The 20,364-nt window shown below is 38.0% G+C and overlaps 1 protein-coding gene across 1 annotated transcript; it reads right to left on the bottom strand.

Moving 5' to 3' along the window:
• Positions 1 to 217: 217 nt before the first annotated feature.
• On the bottom strand, positions 218 to 625 carry LOC141637233 (uncharacterized). The gene has a single exon (XM_074446797.1). The coding sequence runs from the start codon at positions 623 to 625 to the stop codon at positions 218 to 220; it is 408 nt and encodes a 135-aa protein (XP_074302898.1).
• Between the last annotated feature and the right edge of the window lie 19,739 nt (positions 626 to 20,364).

Genomic DNA, 20,364 nt, shown 5'->3' with positions numbered 1-20,364 from the left:
ATTTGGGATTTAGGAGGATCATCCATAATACTTGAGCTCAAAAACAAATAAAGAATGTGTCCTTATTTATGCCCAAATTTTCGACCATCAACAATGTAAGAACCATTGTTTTCTCATTTTATTTCTTATTTAGTTATGCATGCACTAGATCTTAATAACTAATAATAAAATGTTAATTTGTTCACCATTAGAGATGTCTAATAATAGGTATATGAACCTAACATTTAGCACGTGGTAGGTTGGAAGACGAGGGCTTCTGGTCAACCCAACCCGAGGCGTGTACGGTAAGAGAGGAAAGAGCGACCAACGCCATAGAGAGCTCTTCACGTCTCGCTTGACGATGTTCTTCAAATTCCAACATGCTACACGCGGTGGCAAAATTGGGAAGGGTCTGGTTGATATAGGCGGTTGTAGCGTCGTACCCGGATGGTAAACCACAAACCAGTTGGAGTACGAGACGTTGATCAGTGACAGCGGCATCAACATCTTTTAATTGAACTGCAATTTCCTTGAGACGTTGGCAGTAGGCTTCAAGGGATGGCATGGCCTCGAGCGTGAGAGTCGAGAACTCTTGTTCGATTACAGCAGCGCGAGCACGCTTTTTATTTGTGAAGAAGTTCATCATGCTAACCCAGGCTTCATGAACGGTGTATTCCTCTTCAAGGACGAGCTAAAGGGGGGCGTCATTAAACGTCCCGTAAATCCATTGAAGGACATGGGCATCAATCTCGTCCCAAGCGGAGTAGCTACTGTCGGTTTCTGTCGGCTTGGGTGTTCCGGCAATGTGATAGAGCACCTTGTACCCACGAGCGTGCAATTTGAGCAGTTTGAACCATGGAGAGTACGGGACCTTGACACTATCGAGGACTCAAACCTTGTTTTGGATATTCGTGACCGAATAAACATGTTGGAGATTTTTTTTTGTGGGGAGAGGGGGGGAGAGTTTCTTGGGGGGGCATGGTGACGAGAGGTCAGACACGCGTATCAAAGAAGAAGATGGCGGCTAGTTTAGGATTAATGCTAACCTAGGCCAATACCATTACACATTATAATCCCCTAATCAGGGTGAGTCAATGTATTCACAATATAAAGAGTTTGTTCAAAAGTATGTTACCTAAGTTACAGCGGTAATTACGGTATTTACATTGATTAATTTAGGCAAGAATATATTTACTAATATTTACATTTATAACATAGCCTCTCTAAATCATTAGATGGCCCTGTATGAATTTTTGACCGTTCTAAAATAAGTAAGCTTATTGATGCTAACAAGTGAAGAATTTTGTTGTACTTTACCTCGATGAATAAAAAAAGGAATTTTGTTGTACTAGTGTACTTTGTTGGCCATGATTTAACATAGAAATTTAAAATCTTAGGCTTCATGTGGTACTAAAAGGAGAGAGACGAGGAGACGACATTATCATGAATTCATGACAAGCTCTTTTCATTAGCTGTGGGAGACTGTGAGTTATGGCATGTGTAGTTGTGTTCACAAGTAGTACCACATATACAATCAACAAACGAAGGTGCTACACATTTACTAGTACCACATACACAATCAACAAATGAATGTGCTACACATTTACATTTTACAATATCACAATTTCTTATTTATAACGGACATATTGACAAGGCCGATTATAAACATTTTAAAGCCCTGACAAAATTGTAAAATGGGGCCCTAACTCCTTAAAAATCATTATTCAAGTAATTCATATGTCATTAACTAATACAATTCAATAAACAAAATAACAGACGCATAAAAACTTGTAGCTAGATAAGGTTGATTCCAAGAATCCTAAAAAATTTAGAAGAAAAAATGATTTTGGATTTAGAGAATTGGAGAGAGGGTACCTTATAATTCAACCCTTTTATCGTCAAAAAATCGCAAAAGATCGAAATTCTTTCAATGTTTAGATATTAGCTTTGTTAGATGAGTCCAATGTCCATTGAATGTGTAATTTGGACAAATTATGCTTTGAGGAACACAATTCGCAAAAAATCTCACAAGCATGGAAATAATTTGTTTAAATTCAATTTACCCACTAAAATATAAGTAAAGGATTAAATAGATAGGCCTATCAATGTAGTGAATTTTGAAAAAAAATATAGAAATAATGGAAATAGGCCTAGTAATGTAGAGAATTCCAAAAACAAAATATAGAAAGTGAGAAAAGAAGCTCTAAGACCATCTCCAAGCAAGGTCACGAAGGAGGTCGTGACCTTGTTGGTCGCCTTAACCAACAATTAAGCACGAGATTAGCGTGACCTCTTTGCAAATTAACGTAACCTTTTGGTGAAAGAGGTTAATTTGTGACCTCTTTGGTTGCTCTTGACCCTATTGGGTCAATTGGTGACCCAATAGGTGTCACATTATCACTGGTTGTAAACAAAACAAAAAGGGTTGGAAGGTGGAAAATGATTGGGTTGATGACCTAGGTCGCAACCTTCTCCTTGGGAGGGTGAAAATGAGTCAAGGTTAATAAGGTGAGATTAAGAGTAAAATCGGGTCGCCACCTAATTAGCGCGACCACTGCTTAGGGATGGTCTAAGGAATAGAAGACACTATTATTGGCGCCCGACTTTGCCCGGGCTACCTATACTTACCATTAATTATTTTTTCATTAAATAAAATTATTTAAAGTTGCATAACCCGTAAATTTATCATTAATATATGTGTATATGACATATCCTAAAATTACGATGAAATAAATTTTGAGACAAATTTACTACTCCCGCTATCAATATTTTACTCTTATTAATGAAACAATAGTAATAACATTGCACTACTTGTCCGTAATCATTGTTACTTTCACTACTCCCGCCGTAAGTATTGTTACTGTCACTAGTGCCGCATTAATATTGATAATTTCACTACTCCCGCCGTAATTATTGTTACTTTCACTATTGCCGCATTAATATTGATTATTTCACTACTCCCGTTGTTGTTTCTACCACTTGCACTAATCTCGCTAATAATATTGTTATGTTTACTATTCAAATGAGTGATTATTATCATATAACTATATCCAATGTTACTAAAATTCTTTTCTTTACTGACGAAATTACTTTTACTACTTAGGCATGTAATTTTAAGAGAATTATATATTTATATAAATATATTACATATATGCATTAAATCAAATCGACAGAATTATGCAATATTATATATTATGGAATCTAACTTGAATTATTCATAACTTACTTATATTATATTTTTGTATGTTAAATAATGAATAAATTATCAATTACACACACGCTTAATCCACATTTTTACATTTACTCCACGCTTTTTTTTTAAATTACACCCAAATTAATAACTCAGGTTATATTTTGCACCCAAAATCGCTTTCAGGCCATATTTCCGTCAAAATTCAAATTTTTTGGGTTAAAACACTAATATTATGACGATTTTGCCCTTCCTCCTTCTATTTGTTCTTCCTCCGCATTCATTGTCTTCTTTATCCTTCACTCTCATCTTCCCCAATTTAATTTCATTCATTGTGTTCCTCATCCTAATTCTATACCCACTTTGAATCCTATCCTGTCTTATTCTTTATTGAAGTTAGGAAATTAGCATTCATATCTTTCAAATATAGGATGAGTTTGGGCGGCTCCTTTACAAAACCTAAGCTTTCAACCCGAGAAGAAAAGCTAAGACCAAAGAAGATTTTAGATTCTTAAAAATAGGAGTATCCTTCTCTTTAATGAGAGGAACGGAGATACTCGACCGTGTTCAATTTAAGGTTTTTGTTTAATTTTGTTAAGGTTCTTGCTAATGAGGTTATTTTTTGGATTTTTATCTTTTGAATATAAGCTACAAACAAATACGAAAAAAGAGTAACAAAGAGAACTACATAAATTTGGGGATGGATGAACAATCTTTCAAATATAGGAGCTCAGTAATTCAAGTTACGATTATGACGGAGATTTGGGGGAATTTTTAGGGGAAATGTTTGAGCAAAATATTTGGGGAAAATTAGGTTGAAGAGATGAAATAGGCCAGAAAGTAACTCGGAGTAATAGACGCGGGGGCAAAATCGTCATTTCATAGTTTTTTTTGCCTGAAAATGGTGTTGGGTGCAAAATATAACTTGAGCTATTAGTTAGGGTGTAATTTAAAAAAAAAAAAGTGATGTGGGAGTAATTTTTAAAAAGTGGATTAAGCGTGGGTGTAATTGATAATTTTACATCTAAGTGTGCATGTTACCAAGCATCTCTATACATCTAATAAACTATAAAGTTTAATAAAATTGCATAAATTTTAAATTTAATATTTAATTTTATGATGATAATAATTAATATCATGAGTGTGCATGTTTATACTAATTAATTATTTTATTTTAAGAAATTTACCATCTTCTATAAATATTTAGGAAAATTACCAAGCATCTTCTTTCTTTTAGTCTCCTTAAAATTGACCATCTTAATTAATTATTTTATTTAAGGAAATTGATCATCATAATTAATTATTTTATTTTAAGGAAATTGACCTTGTTTTACTCTCTTACAAATGTTTAGGAAAATTACCAAACTTCTATATAATTTAATTTTAACCCAAACTATATAATATTTGCATTGAGATCCCTTAATCGAGTCCATCACATGGTGCTATTGATTTAAAACTGTATAGTATAATTAATTTGTATAACTTTCTTTAATTACATTGAAATCCCTTGATTTCAGGATTTAATATATAGTATTGAAGAGTTCTTATCATTTGGTAAGATGCAAAACGAGTAGACTACTTACCTTATTTTAATTTATACATGTAATAAATTTTATTTGAATTCTAATTCTACATTAATAGGCCCCTTCTAGCACTCTATAGGGCCGGCCCTGCATATTGGTCCCAAGCTCGTGACAGGTCAAATATTATTCAAATGAATAGATAAAAATAAGCTATTTGTGATTTTCTAACCTTGTCTTATCTACTCATAAAAAAGATACTTAACTCGTTATAAACTTGTGATGGAGATACCTGATGGAGTCAAATATGTTATGTCTAGTTGTGTCTATTAGGTTGTTTATTCATGTTTTGAGGCCACATTATGCACTAATCTTGGACTTGTACCGGCCTATTCCGTTTCCTTGTAGTTTTGGTCACAATGAGCTTTACCTTGGGTTATTCATCTCATAAGACAAATTCAAGCATCCATTTCAATGAGTCGAGGTGAATATTTCGTTATGCATCACTAGGATATGAAGCTCACACCACCCAAGCAATGACAAGTGAAGATGGGAAAGCAAAGGACTAAGCTAAAAGAGCAGATTTTGGGGACGGAGTTCAGTGGAAATCGCAGCCTGCGCCATTTCTGCGCAGCCTGCGCCACTGCCAGGATCCTGCGCACTCTTTTTTAAACACGGGTTTAACTTAACATTCCGTATTTGGGCCTTGATATGACAATTTAATCTAGAATAGAGTGCAACCCTATATATAGCTCATGTTTTGAAGACCTAGTTTAGCATCTTATTATGGAATAATCTCAAAAACTTGTATGAATAGAGAACTTAGTATTTGGGTGAAAATTATAATCTTTTGTTGGATTTTAATGTCAATCTTTCCATTTACCTTGGATTCATCTTTGGTTATGGAAGGCTAGACCCTTTTCTTGGTGTAATTTGGTGAGACACATACTCTCCTTAAGTTTGTAAGAACCTCTTAATCTTTCCTCAATAATTATTACATGTTTCCTTGGTTTTATTGTGTATGTTGGATGTTATTGTGTTAGGAATGATCAACCTTACATGTTAATCATCTTACTATTGCAATCCTTGTAGCAAGCTTGCACCTTTATGAATTTGGATTAAAGTTTGTATCTTTGTGAGTGGAACTTATATGTTAATCTTTGGGATAGTTGGATTAAACCTCCTAAAGGATTAATCATGACTTCTTTTGTTTGGCTTTGTTCTTAATGCTCTTATGTGCAAACCTTGTTGCTGTTTTCAATTAGGTGACCATATAAGTAGGATCAACTACTCTAGCTTAGGAGTACGTAGTCACCATCTTACAAGAGTAGTTGAGTAATTGTTGATTTGAGGAAAGAAAAGAGAGGATCTTTGTTCTTAGGAAGTAGTTGTTGAGCCTTGTTACACCAAGTTTTCTCCTTTATATTGAATCTTGCATACAAGTTGTTTGTTGAATTGTCTAAATAAGAAAGTCTCCATTTTTACTCAATTTAAATGTTTGTCTCCAAACCCATACCTTTTCCATCTATGTTATCTACTAAGTTGAACATTGTTAATATCCATTGTTTGTGATTAGTTCCCTTTGTTGAGTTTAAATTGTCATTAGGGTCTTAATTAGTAGTAGAGTCTTACTTAGCGTCTTAAGTAGTTTACATTTCATGTTTTAGTTGTTATACCTTCTCTTGGGTTCGACCCTTACTTATGCTATACTACTATTCTTAATTGCATAGTGTAGAGTTGAGTTTGGTTTTAGAAATTGTTAATTTGATAGTTAATTTTAGCATTTACGATACCTAGTATTTTCACTATCAAATTTTAGCGTCGTTGCCGGGGAAGGCAACGTAACTAGAATTTAAGTTGTGATTTATGCTTTATTGTTCTTATTTCTTTGTTATTGTTAAAAGTAAGTGGTAGTTCTAATCCATCTTGTTTAGTGTAAAGGTTTATGCCTAGGTCCCAACAAGGAGGTGAGTTCACTCCAAACGAGGAAGAAGTATTTGGAGCATATTCTTGGTGATTCACCAATCCTTGGTATCGTCGACGTTAAAGGGAAGAACAAGTTGAAGTGGAACCATCAAAACCTCTTTCGGTCGATCCAATAGAAGTAGAATATCCAACAATGGCTAATGATACAAGAACCAGCCGGGAGCTCCGGGAAAGAAACTATGATACTCAACCTCTATGCATTGCCTACCCACCCATGGGGGCTAATGCAAACTTTGAGTTCAAGGGCTACTTTATCCACAATCTACCCAAGTTTCATGGGCATGCGGGGGATGACCCCAACCGTTATCTCTCTGAATTCCATATGATGTGTGAAGATGTTATACCAAATGGTGTCACGGATGACCAATTTAAATTATGAGCTTTTCCATTCTCTTTACTAGATGCGGCAAAGGATTGGCAATTCTACGTTCCACCGGGTACAATTCGTACTTGGAAGTCCATGAAATCGGCATTTGTTGAAAAGTTCTACCCCGATTCTAGACACAACCATGCCAAGAAGGCCATCACTTCTCCGGAACAAGAACCGAGTGAAAGCTTATATGAGTATTGGGAAAGGTTCAAGAAGTTGGTTGCCCAATGTCCCTACCATGGGTTAAGTGGTGATGATATTTTGGTTAACTTTTGTGACGGTCTTACTCAACAATACCAAATAATGGTGAATGCCGCTACGGGTGGCGGGGTTAACAACTACTCCGTGGTGGAGGCAAATGAAATCATAGAGAGGCTAGCCGCAAGGAGAAGAAGCTATGGGAGAGGGGACCGAGGGTCTAAGACTCTCCACTCAATTGAAACACCCTCTCCTTCAAACCAAAAACTTGAGAAGACCGTGGATTATCTCACCAATATGGTAGCTTAATTAATGGGGAACAACCAAGGTGGAGCACAAGGGTCCAATGTAGAGTGCAATTATTGTCAATGTCCACACCCGGTGGAGTCTTGTCCCATCATGGAAGAACAAGGGATAAGCAAGGAGAATGTGAGTTCCATGATGCATGGTAACTATAATTCTAGAAATCCCACCGGGGGAGGATACTACAAATACGATCCAAGTGGCAACACTTACAATATCAGCTCAAGGGACAATCCAAACCTTAGTTGGGGAGGGGATACCTCAAAGAGTTTCCAAAATGGGCAATTCAACCATTTGAGGAACCAAAATTCACAAGGTCCCAACCCAAATTACCAAAGAAACCAAAACTTTCAACAAGGAAAATGTGGTTCTTTCCAATTTGGAAATCAAGGTAACCAAGGTCACCAAGGCAACCACAAGAATTTTCAAGGAGGGAGTTCTTCCTCTCATGGAGATGACGAGTTATCCACCAAGGAGATGTTCAAGATTCTTGTGAAAGGGCAAGCCGAGGCAACCAAGAGGTTTGATAAAATGGATGCAGATAAGCTCTCAAGTGATGAAAGGGTGAAGAACCTTGAGATTCAACTTGGCCAAATTTCCCAAGAAATTGCCAAAAGCAACCAAAAGCACTCAACTTCAATCCCTTCCACCACATTCCCTCCAAAAGAGAATGATAATGCCATGACCTTGAGGAAGGGGAGAACCTTAGAATATCCCCCAAAGAAGAAGAGAAAGGCAAAGTCAAATGAGAGGATCATTGAAATTGAGGTACAAGAGGAGGAAGAGATTGTGGTAGACAAAGCAAAGGATTCAAAATCCAAGGATAGTGGAGAAGAGTTAAAGACTCCTTTGAGCAAGGACAAAGGAGGGGAAGCAAACAACAACACCAACGATCATATTGAGGAGATAGTGAAAGACCATGATGTGGAGGTACCTTTTCCACATGCTCTCACACACTCCAAAAGGTTTGGAAGAGACGAAGATCTCTATGAAACCTTTAGGAAGTGTGAAATAAATATTCCCTTACTCAATCTTTTAAAGGGTGTTCCGAGGTATACAAAGTTTCTCAAGGAACTTTGTACGCCTAGGAGAAATTTAAGGAAGGGAACCCAAAAAGTAAGGGTAAGTGAACATGTCTCCGCCATATTTAAAAAATCACTTCCCAAAAGTGTGGCGATCCGGGGATCTTCACCATACCATGCTCTATAGGGGAAAATAGTTTCACCCATCCTATGCTAGACCTTGGTGCGTCAATCAATGTTATGCCCAATGCCCTCTATGAGACCTTCGAGCTTCCACCTTTGAACAAAACCGACGTAGTGATCCAACTCGCGGATCGCTCAAATATTTACCCAAATGGGATGGTGGAGGATGTGTTGGTAGAGGTAGACCACTTAAATTTCCCGGCCGACTTCTATGTTCTTGATATGGAAATCGACTCGAGTGTAATACTACTGTTTTATGAGTCTCTGGGTACTCTATCGAGTGGGGCTTACTCTGTCGAGTAAGCATGTTTTGATTTACGAAACAGTGTTCTGTCTGTAGGGTACTCGATCGAGTAGCCTTGGTACTCGATCAAGTAAGTGGCACTCGATCGAGTACGTTAGTTACTCGATCGAGTATCTCGGTTAACGGGTAATATTTTGACGGGTTTTGTTAATGACGCGGATTAGTATATATTTTTTATATCGTCTTCTTCCCTAAACACTTTTCATAAACCTAATTCACTCAAAGGAGATTTAAAACTACGTTGTTCTCTTCACCCGCGTTATTGGCAAATCCCGAAGCTTGAGGAGTCGGATTTCGTTATTCTTTGCATCGTAGTGATCCTTTCATCAAGGGTAAGATCTACATACAAATTTTATAGCATTTTATTAACTTTGTTTTAACCCTAATTTATGGGATTGGGGGTTTTTGTGATTAGCTGTGTTGTTAGTAATTATGTGATTATGTGTTAGGAGGAGGATTCGTAGAGGAAAGGTTTTGAGACAGCTGCTAAGATCGTCTGCTTGTGTTTGCATTCCAGGTAGGGTTTACCTACTCAGTATAAGTCACATAATGTGGTTTGGTGTTGATTGTGATTGTTGTTAAAGTATCGTATTGGTATTGTGACGGTTGTGAATTTTATCATTCTTGTTTGTTGTTGATTGTATCTGTCTGTGTTCTTCGGGGTGCATCCCTGGCTAAGTAGAGTCACTTGCAGGAATGACTTCACGCCCATGATTCGTCTTCTGTGGAACCCGCCACAAAAGGGATGTGCACATTAATGGATTTAGGTTTATCGCTCGATGGAGATGAGCGGGGCTTAGGTGGGAACGGCTGCGGTCCCCCACTGGCGGCAAGGAGTAACCTGTTGTAATCGGTACTCTGGCAGGGCTACACACTTTAGTGTGTAGTCAGTATTGAGGAGTTGGTGATGGAGTTCGGGTTGATGTGACGATTGAGCTGTTTTGATTCTTGTCTTTTTGTGATTGTATTGTGTGATTAGTACTGACCCCGTTTAAATGTTTTAAAAACTATGGTGATCCATTCGGGGGTGGTGAGCAGTTGTTGAGCAGGTATGAGACGACGCGTATGGGATAGCTGGGATGAGTCACCACGTTGCATTTTAGAAGTCTTCCGCTGTGTCTGACTCTTGATAGTATTTTGACAGTAGACAGTGTTGAGAACTTGTATTTCTTTTTAACAGTTTTGGTATTGGCATGTAATCACGTTAAACATTATTTACTTTTAAGTATGTTTCGTTATTGTCTTATTATTATCATTACCTCGGGAAACCGAGATGGTGACGTCCTTATACCTAAGTGGTCCTGGTAAGGCACTTGGAGTATGGGGGTGTCACATCGAGGGCCACTCCAATCCTTTTGGGGAGTCCTTTCATGAAAACCTCTAAAACAAAGATTGATGTGTCTAATGGGAACCTCACTATGGAATTTTAGATAAAAAAACTCACATACAACATCTATGATGCTTTGAGACAACCTAGCGATTCACATTCATGCTATTTCTTGAACATCATTGACCAATTGTCTCCCAAGTGTATAATTTGTATCAAAGGGACTCCCATGAGGTTGCCCTCACTAATGATTTGGAGCAAGAAGATTTGTGTGTAGTGTTGTCTCATGATGTGCAGGAGTACTCCGAAGACTTAGAGAAAGAAGAGCCCCTAGTTTGGGAGATGGAAGTTGAGAATAGCAAAAATGAGCAGCCGACTCCAGCAAAAAGCGCAGCCTGCGCAGGTAGGCGCAGCCTGCGCAACTGACTGGCCTCCCACCCAACTAGCCATGCTCAATTCCTTTACTCAACAAGGCCCCTTTCTTCCTCTTGAAGCCAACCTAGAGAGAACCTTACCCTCCACCATAAAACCTCCAAAACATGAACCAAAGCCTCTCCCAAATCACCTCAAATATATTTTCCTGGGAGAAAACAACACTCTTCCATTAATTATCTCAAACCAACTCAAGAAGGAGCAAGAGGAGAGGTTAGTGACCTTGTTGAAAGAGCATAGGGAAGCTTTTGGTTGGAGCATAGCCGATATCAAGGGGATAAGTCCATGTACTTGCATGCACAAGATTCGGTTGGAGAAAGAGGCTAAGCTCGTGAGACAACCTCAAAGGAGACTTAATCCACCCATGATGGAGGTGGTGAAAGAGGAAGTCATCAAGCTCCTTCAAATGGGAATATCTACGCCATTAGTGATTCCCAATGGGTAAGTCCTACTCAGGTTGTGCCAAAGAAATGAGGGGTGACGGTAGTCAAAAACACCCAAGGGGCATTGATCCCTACCCGTTTAAAAACGGGATGGAGGGTATGTATTGATTATTGCCGCCTTAACCAAGTCACTTTGAAGGACCATTTTCCCCTACCCTTTCTAGATCAAATGCTAGAGAGGTTAGGTGGAAAAGAGTACTATTGTTTTTTGGACGGGTACTCCGGGTATTTCCAAATCCCCATTCACCCGGAGGACTGATCCAAAACAACTTTTACTTGCCCATTTGGTACTTATGCTTACCGCCGTATGCCCTTTGGATTGTGCAACGCTCCCGGCACTTTCTAACGTTGCATGATGAGCATTTTTTCGGACTATGTGTAGCGTGTTTTGGAAGTCTTCATGGATGACTTCACCATCCATGGAGACTCCTTTGAGTCGTGTCTAGACCACCTCGCTATGGTCCTAACACGGTGTATAGACTCTCACCTCATACTAAATTCTGAAAAGTGTCACTTAATGGTGAGTAGTGGCATCGTGCTAGGGCATATAGTGTCGAAAAGAGGGATTGAGGTGGATACGGCAAAGGTCGATGTGATTAAGACCTTGCCGTATCCGTCTAATACTCGAGACGTGAGGTCGTTCTTGGGACACGCGGGTTTTTATAAAAGGTTTATCAAGGATTTTGCCAAAATCGCTAACCCCTTGTGCAAACTCTTGCACAAGGATGTGGAGTTCGAGTTTGATAATGATTGTAGGGAAGCATTTGACTTGTTGAAGGAGAGACTTATATCGGCCCCAATCATACAATCACCTAAATGGGATCGGCCATTCGAGATCATGACGGATGCAAGCGATTTTGCCATTAGAGCCGTATTGGGACAAAAGGAGGACAAAGATTCATATGTCATTCAATATGCTTCTTCCCTCCTCAACGATGCACAAAGGAATTACATTATAACCGAGAAGGAATTCTTGGCGGTAGTATATGCCCTTGAGAATTTTCGGTCGTACTTATTAGGAGTCAAAGTGATTGTCTATACCGATCACAAATCCATCACTCAACTTGTGAGCAAGAAAGACACCAAACCGAGGCTTATGAGGTGGGTTCTCCTATTAAGTGAATTTGACATAGAAATAAGAGAGAAAAAGGGATTGGCAAATGTTGTGGCCGACCACCTTAGTCGACTACAACGTAATGATCAAAAAATGCAAAGAATGGGGGTAGTTGATGGGAGTTTGCCTCATGAATCTCTTTATGCTTTGAGGATGACAGAGCCATGGTACGCCAACTTGGTGAATTACATAGTGACAAAGAAGTTTCCTACCTCTTTGTCATCAAGCCAAAGAATCAAGATCAAAGCCGATGCCCAGTTTTATATATGGGATGATCCTTATCTGTGGAAGATGTGTCAAGACCAAGTTTTTCGAAGGTGTGTGCTGGATGTAGAGATACCGCCTATCCTCAAACATTGCCTTGAATATGCTTGCGGAGGTCAGTTTGGACTCCAAAGGATGGCCCGGAAAATTCTTGAAAGCAGGTTCTATTGGCCAAACATCTTTAAAGATGCCCACATATTCACAAAGACTTGTGACAAGTGCCAACGGGTTGGCAACATATCAAGGAGAAATGAAATGCCTCAACAACCCATGCTATACGTGGAGATATTTGATGTGTGGGGAATAGACTTCATGGGGTCATTCCCAAAATCGGATGGCTATCTCTACATTTTATTGGCGGTAGACTATGTTTCAAAATGAGTTGAGGCCATACCAACTAGGAATGATGATGCAAGAACGGTTTGACATTTTGTTCAAAGCCACATTTTCTCAAGGTTTGGTTATCCAAGGGGGTTGATAACTGACCGAGGCACCCACTTTTGCAACTGGATTATGGAGGGGTTGCTCAAGAAGTACGGGGTCGTGCATAAAGTCTCCACCGCTTACCACCCTCAAACAAACGGGCAAGCGCAGGTGTATAATTTGGAGATCACGAGTATCATAGAAAAAACATTGAACCCCGATAGAAAAGATTGGAATCAAAGGTTGAATGACGCTCTTTGGGCGTATTGCACCGCGTACAAGACCCCGATTGGTATGTCCCTGTACCGCCTCATCTATGGCAAGGCATGCCACCTTCCTTTGGAAGTGGAGCATAAAGCCTATTCGTCCATCAAATCTTTCAATCAAAGCATAGATGATGCGGGCCTACATAGGAAGCTTCAACTTCAAGAAATTGAAGAAATCCGTCTTGACTCCTACGATAATGCCACCATATACAAGGAGAAGGCAAGAATATGGCATGACCGGATGGTAAGTCGGCGGGAGTTCAAGGAAGGTACCAAAGTTCTGGTTTTCCAAAAATAGGCTCAAGTTGTTCTCCGGAAAGCAAAGGTCAAGATGGTTTGGACCATACATTGTAAGGAAGGTCCACTCTGATGGAGCGGTGGAAGTTGAAAACCCAAGCACGGGGAAGATTATCAAAGTGAACGGATAACGTCTCAAGGAATATCATGAAGGAATTGAACCACAAATGGTGGAAGAAGTCACTTTGGAAGACCCAATTTATCAAGCATGAACAAAAGAAGCACTAAGTCGAGCCATCGACGTTAAAAATACGGCAACCTTTGTAAATACACTCTCCTTAGCATAGAATTTACCACTTTCTTGTTTATTTATTACTTTCGCATGTTTATAAGCATCAAATTGGAACCTTTTGATGGTTTGTTGATGTGTGAAGGGAGTCGGATGGAGATTCTTAGGAAGCGTGTCAAAATAGTAATGGGAGTCGAAATGACTCGGGGCATCAACTACACGAGTCAAATGAGAGAAAGGCACGAAAGAAGGCTAAATATTTCAACAAGGGAAGAAGTTGAAATTTGATATTGTACACACGGACTCCAGTCAAAAGCGCAGCTTGTGCCATATAGCGCAGCCTGTGCACAATTTGCGCAGACTGCGCAATGAGCTACCATAGGATTGACAGTTAGCCTATTTCACAATACTTTACCATTCTCTCATCATAATTTCGAGCACCATCTTCAACAAACACCATCCCCTACCACATCCCACCATTAAAAATCCCATCAAAACTTCAACACAGCCCCAACTTCATCATCAAATTCCTTCCCCAACCAACATCCTATCATCAATCACTCACTTTGCACATCAAAAATCTGAGTTTTAACCAATTTTGTCCCAAACCCTAACTTTTCAAGCTTCTTGTTTCAAGCTTTTCAAGTGAATTTCTAGGTTATTAGAGCATACTTGGAGGTTTATTGGCATTATACATCAATCATTGAGCATTTTTAAGTGGATTCGGGGAGGTATAACAACTTTTCCACACTTTCTCTTTATTGCTTTGCTAGAAATACGAAAATAGATACTTGTTGGTCGAAATTTTGGATTGTGATTGTTGATTGTAGTGTATAATTGTTGGGACAAACTTGTTTTCTGAGTAAGGGCAAGGGTATTCAACAAACATCATTCACTTCTACCTTCTTGGATTAGTGCATAGAAGGTGTTTGTTGAATTGCCTCAAAGGGCTTGCTTGGGATGAGAGTAATTATTAAGGGAGTAATAAGGGCTAAAATGAGAAGAAATGGAAGGATATTGGTGCTTTGTGGTGGTTTTGGATGGTAGAAAGAGGAGGTGAGGGAGGAATTATTACCTCTATATGGAGGTAATTATTACTTTGAGGGGGAAGTAGGTAGCAATTACTCCCTTAATGGAGAGATTATTACACTATATTTCCCCATTTCTATCCATTTCTATCTCCAACCCTCTCCCTTCCGTCCATTTTTTAGTTCATTTTAGCTCTATTACTCCCTTAGTCATTACTCCCATTCCAAGCAAGCCCAAATAGATAAAAACAGTTTCGAGTGCTTTGCTGGTAGTGCTATTACTCCTTCTTGCTAGGTACAATGGTTTTCGGAAAGATGAAAGCCATTCAACAAAGGGAAGCAAGTGCTCCCAGAGTGTTTAGTGGGGATGAGGGATTGAATTCCGAACAAAAGAAAATTTTCAAAAAGCTTGAAAAAGACAACCCTTTACCCATTACAAAATTCCTCCACCACGACACCCCCCAAAAACTAGGCTTAGAGGAACTCACATTCCATCTTTTGAGTCGGGTAGTGTTAAAGAGGTACATGGACATTTACGATGATACATTCCGGTCTTTTACTTTTGAATTCCTATCCACCATCTCAAAAACGAGGGTGGGAGTTAATGAGAGGGTGAATTTTCGACTTCACAAAGTGTGGCACTCAATCACATTTGATGAAGCCCGGGAAGTCTTGCAAATCACTAAATGACCTTCCCCGGTCAACCCACATAAAGGAAAGCTTAATGAAGTTTGGTGTCACCTCACGGGGAGACAAACCCAAGATCACAATGATAAATGTTCCGCCATTACCAACCCTGTGATCCGAATATTAACAAGGAGTTTAGCTTGTTGGTTTTTCTCTATGGGAGAACCGACAAAAGTTAGTGACTCGGTAAGGGAGTGCATTTGGACTATGCTCCCGGAGGGGGAGGGTGTGCCGGATTGGGCAAGACTTTTTGTAAACTCATGTTTGAAGCACATGAAGAGAAAAGGAGGTTCTATCAATGGTGGGGGCTTAATCACCCTCACTACTACAAATCCAGGCAACCACAACGGCCCCTTAACAACGCTTATTCACGAAAATCACCATGAGACGTTGTAGAATGGATGGCGCGAAATTTTACTAAACTTAATTACAACGGTCATGTGTTGTTAACCGTTGTTATTGGTTTTAACAACGGGTCAAACTTGCATAAACGTTGTTAATATAAAAATTAATAACAATAGTTTACTCTGTAATACATTATAACCGTTGTTAATAATTTGGCGCAAAATTAGTGATAAGTAATTACAACGGTTATATTAGAACCCGTTGTTAATACTTTTTAACAACGGTTGTCAAAGGAACCGTTGTTAATATATTATCTAATGACAATGGGTTTATGTGTAATAACCGTTGTCAATACTTTCAAGCAAATACCACAATATATACGAAACAAACACAGATCAGCTACAGCCACAAACACAAACACAAACACACAACCACACTCTTTCTCATCGTCTCTTTCTCATCGTCGCTTTATCATCTCCGTCAGTGCTGTTGTCATCGTCTCTTTCTTTCTCTAATTATCAGGTATATATCAATCGCTTTATGGTTTAGGTTTTGTCATCTCCGTTATTACTGTTCTTTCTCTAATTATTTTATTTGCGTGTGTTTTTTTCCGTCATTGTTCTTTCTCTAATTATTATTCGCTTAGTTTTTATGCGTTTATTAGTAAAACAAATTAAATAAAATAAAAAAAAAGAAGATGATGGAGAAGATAGTAAAAAAAATCAACATTTAACATACATAAACTTAATTAATTGATATATTTACATAAACTTAATGTATTGCTAATAATACAATTCTTAGATGTTCATATAGGGCTGCATTCTCTTCTATAATATTCATCCTCTCCTCTTTTGCTATTTGGAGGTTTCGTTCCACAGATGCAATATCTTCATATAGCTGCATTATTTGCGGCTCTAAGAAGCCATTTTTTTTGCGTCCTTGAGTGCGATCCGAGCATCCTCAAGGAAGAGCCTGTACTTCCTCTCGATTTCCTGCAAGCGGCGTATGAAACTTTTGTTGTAATCGATCATAATGCATGTTAAACGAATGGTATCATTCATTATTGAAGGAAGTTTGGAGTGTTAGAAAACATATTTTAAATATCACATATTTTGGTTTAAAGTTTTAGTCATAAAAGCTTAAGGATCTTATGAATGCAAATAAATATATAAGATAAGGAAGAAAAATAATTTTCTCACCATAAAAATTCGGATCATAAAGGGCACAAGTGGAGAACTCCTTCCTCCACTTGATCTTGAGCTTTCCATATGTTAGGATGATCCTCCAAGCACTCAAAGTAGAATGCCTCCAATTAGTTGTACCCTAGACTAATCCATTAATCCTTACACTATTATTAACTAGATAGTAATATAAGTAACCTTAAAAAATATTCTAATATTTTATAATTACTACACTTGTAATCTTGAGAATGTATTAGAAATTAGGAGCAAATTTCCATAAAAACAATTTTATGGTTTTAGAGAGAAGTTGGAGTATTTCTATTTCAATTGTATGAAAAATGAAAAAAACACCACCATCCAAAGGTGATGAGGGATGGACGGTCAAAAAGAGGAAGCATGGGGAGTGCATTTTTGATGTCATTTATGCCCAATAGCTTTTGGCATGGATTAGAGTAAAAGTTTATGGGAAAGACAAGAGCCAATAAAAAACAATGGCTTGTCTCATGTGTGTCTAATTGTGTCTTGTGCACACAATTCAAGTCACATTTTACACGGTCCAAAATGACCCATTTATGGGTCCATTTTGGTTCTTATATTTGTCGCACAAATACGTGTAATTTTATTTTAAACATCGTCTCATGTTTAAATAATTCCCAATCAGTTTCGTCTAACATCACTCCGCAAATATACGTGTACAACTGCACATATATTTTACGTACCAATATTAATCACATTAATCGATTAGTACAAATTTAATAATTAGCCGCTTAATTATTAATTCCTGTCTCAAATAATTTATTATTCAATTATCGCATAATTAAATAATAATTTCCGCGCCTCGAGTTCAAAACTCGAACTCTCTCTAAATAATTTGTTCGCCTACCTTTTAGTCAATACAATTAATTAATCTTTTCTATTAAGGGAATCGTGCTTTAGGTGTGACTTCAAGGGATCAACTGACCACCACCGTCAAACGATAGTAATGTCAAACTCTAGTCAGCCAATCATTACCGATAAATGTTGGTCAGTTGACTATGTATAATAGATTCATCCCAAGCGTATTCATAATTATGAGTTTTAAACATGTGATCATCATGATCGACAGTTGTGATCGCATTATTGTCAGAGGACACATATTCCAACAATCTCCCACTTGTCCTCGACAAGTGTGCGTCACCAATTCTCTTGTCCTATTACTATCTCCCACTCAATGCAAGGTATCTTTCAGGTCAAACTTGCAAGTGATCATATCGAGAGTGGTTTCCTCGATCTGGAGAATAACTGATTGACCAGAATCATCTATCATAGATACCTTCCGAGCGTGGCCACGCATTTCCAGTTCATTACTCCTCGAGTGGCCCTGAGATATTATTTTAACCCTGACAAGGGTTGGACAATTCCTATCGCACTTATTCCCTTTGACTAGCAACAGCCATCCTAACCCAAAATATGCCCATTTTACCCCATTTACGAAGGTCGTAGTAACACAAATCAAAGTTAATCTGAAACTGTGCCACCTTAGGCGAACAGTCTTTAGTCAAAAGAATCGACTCATTAGAATACTATAGTAGCTCTCGCCACGACCAGGCTCTATAAATTTGCCAGAACTCTATAAGCGGTCACTAGCCCGACAAAGTGTTCCAAACAGTCTGCCTATGTGATCGACTAGTCATCTCACATGACTCTATGGCACTTGAACTTGCCATCAATCGCATTACACTCTAGTCACTTCGAGACGTCACCTCATACAAGTGACTATGGGAAAATACCATGTTAATCCGGGTTCACTTTAACGGGGTTCAACATTGTCATACAACCCGTTTGGATGTAACAAAGTACAAGAAAAGAGTTTTTAAAGTAAAAACTCAAACGACAAATGCGATTATCACATATGAATAGTCAATGCCTAATTACTATTTCATATTCTATAATCTAATTTGATCTTGTATGTAGTTGTTCATTTCAATTCAATTAAAATGACATGACTCATCATGTTTAGCCTATGAAAAGGCTTTGGTTAGTAGGTTTTATCAACTTCTTGTACCTAACTCAACCTTACTACATATTCGTTTTCCTTTGTAATGTATACATTTGCATTACAAAACTTTCTGAGTACGTAAATAGATCCAATCTAGACATAGGCCTTCTAGCCTTAGAATAGCTCCCACTGTTTTCACAGTGTGCGGGACTCATCCTTCTTGCACATCTCATGATGGCAAGTGTACTCAATTTCCGTTGTAAATATCTCTCATTGTTCTTTATTGCCTAGAACGATTCTAGAAAATCCATTTCTTAAATAACATAGCCACAATGGTTACTTAACCATCTTGATGTGTTTTGATTATGGTTTTGTCGGAAACCATGCGCAATCTCAATTGTCAATTGTCATTTGTGTAATACCCTTACACAAAATAGCATCAAAAACACTTTGCATTACATCCTTAATGCTTCTGCAAGCACTTAAGGGTAATCTTTATGGCTTACTTGGTAACTATTACTTGAATTCGGTTTGAAACAATTCATCATACTCAAGGTATATGAAGTGTTATACATCATTTCCTATTTAATTGATCCTAAGTGATGAAAGCAAATGGAATCAATCAAATATGTTCAACTTGATTGAACTAGTCATGAATCTTATCAACATAAGACTTATTAATTGACGCTAATATCATGTGGATTTATCTACATAAATCTGGATATTAAACATGTATCATATTTCTCAAAAAGTCTGAAATCATTCCCAATGATCAATATGTCATCCATATATTAGACTAATTAAAATTTCCGTAACTCCCACTAAACTTCATGTATAAACACAACTTCTCGACTTATCGAGAAAAGTTTTATAACATGATCAAAACATTGATTCCATCTCATGGATGTCCTACTTAAGACCCTCTCTTAAGTTTCACATTATCTTAGGATTTGCAAGAATCTACAAAACTCAAGACATGTATTGAATACATTCCTTCTAATTGAAGAAGTGGGTTTTAGATTCACTCGCTATATGTATATCATCATAATGAAACACAATCCCTAAGAAGATCCAAATAGACTTAAGCATTTCAACTAGTGCAAAACCCTTTGCTACCAATCAAGCTTTGAAATCTCTCTTTATTAGTGCAAAACCCTTTGTCACTAATCAAGCCTTTCATTTCGGATTTTCATGGCTCTAAGCCTTGTATTGAGTTGTGACTTAAACACTCTCATGTAAGTCATATGTTCATTACTTTCTAGAAGTAATCAACTTGAATCAAACGATTTCTTTGT

This window comes from Silene latifolia, unplaced genomic scaffold, assembly GCF_048544455.1.
Source record: "Silene latifolia isolate original U9 population unplaced genomic scaffold, ASM4854445v1 chrun_scaffold_16, whole genome shotgun sequence".
Classification (NCBI taxonomy): domain Eukaryota; kingdom Viridiplantae; phylum Streptophyta; class Magnoliopsida; order Caryophyllales; family Caryophyllaceae; genus Silene; species Silene latifolia.
This window is presented reverse-complemented; position numbering and strand designations above follow the sequence as displayed.

Bases quoted from the DNA above. Each gene is read 5' to 3' on its own strand.
- LOC141637233 (XM_074446797.1), bottom strand. From the start codon at position 625: ATGATGAACTTCTTCACAAATAAAAAGCGTGCTCGCGCTGCTGTAATC.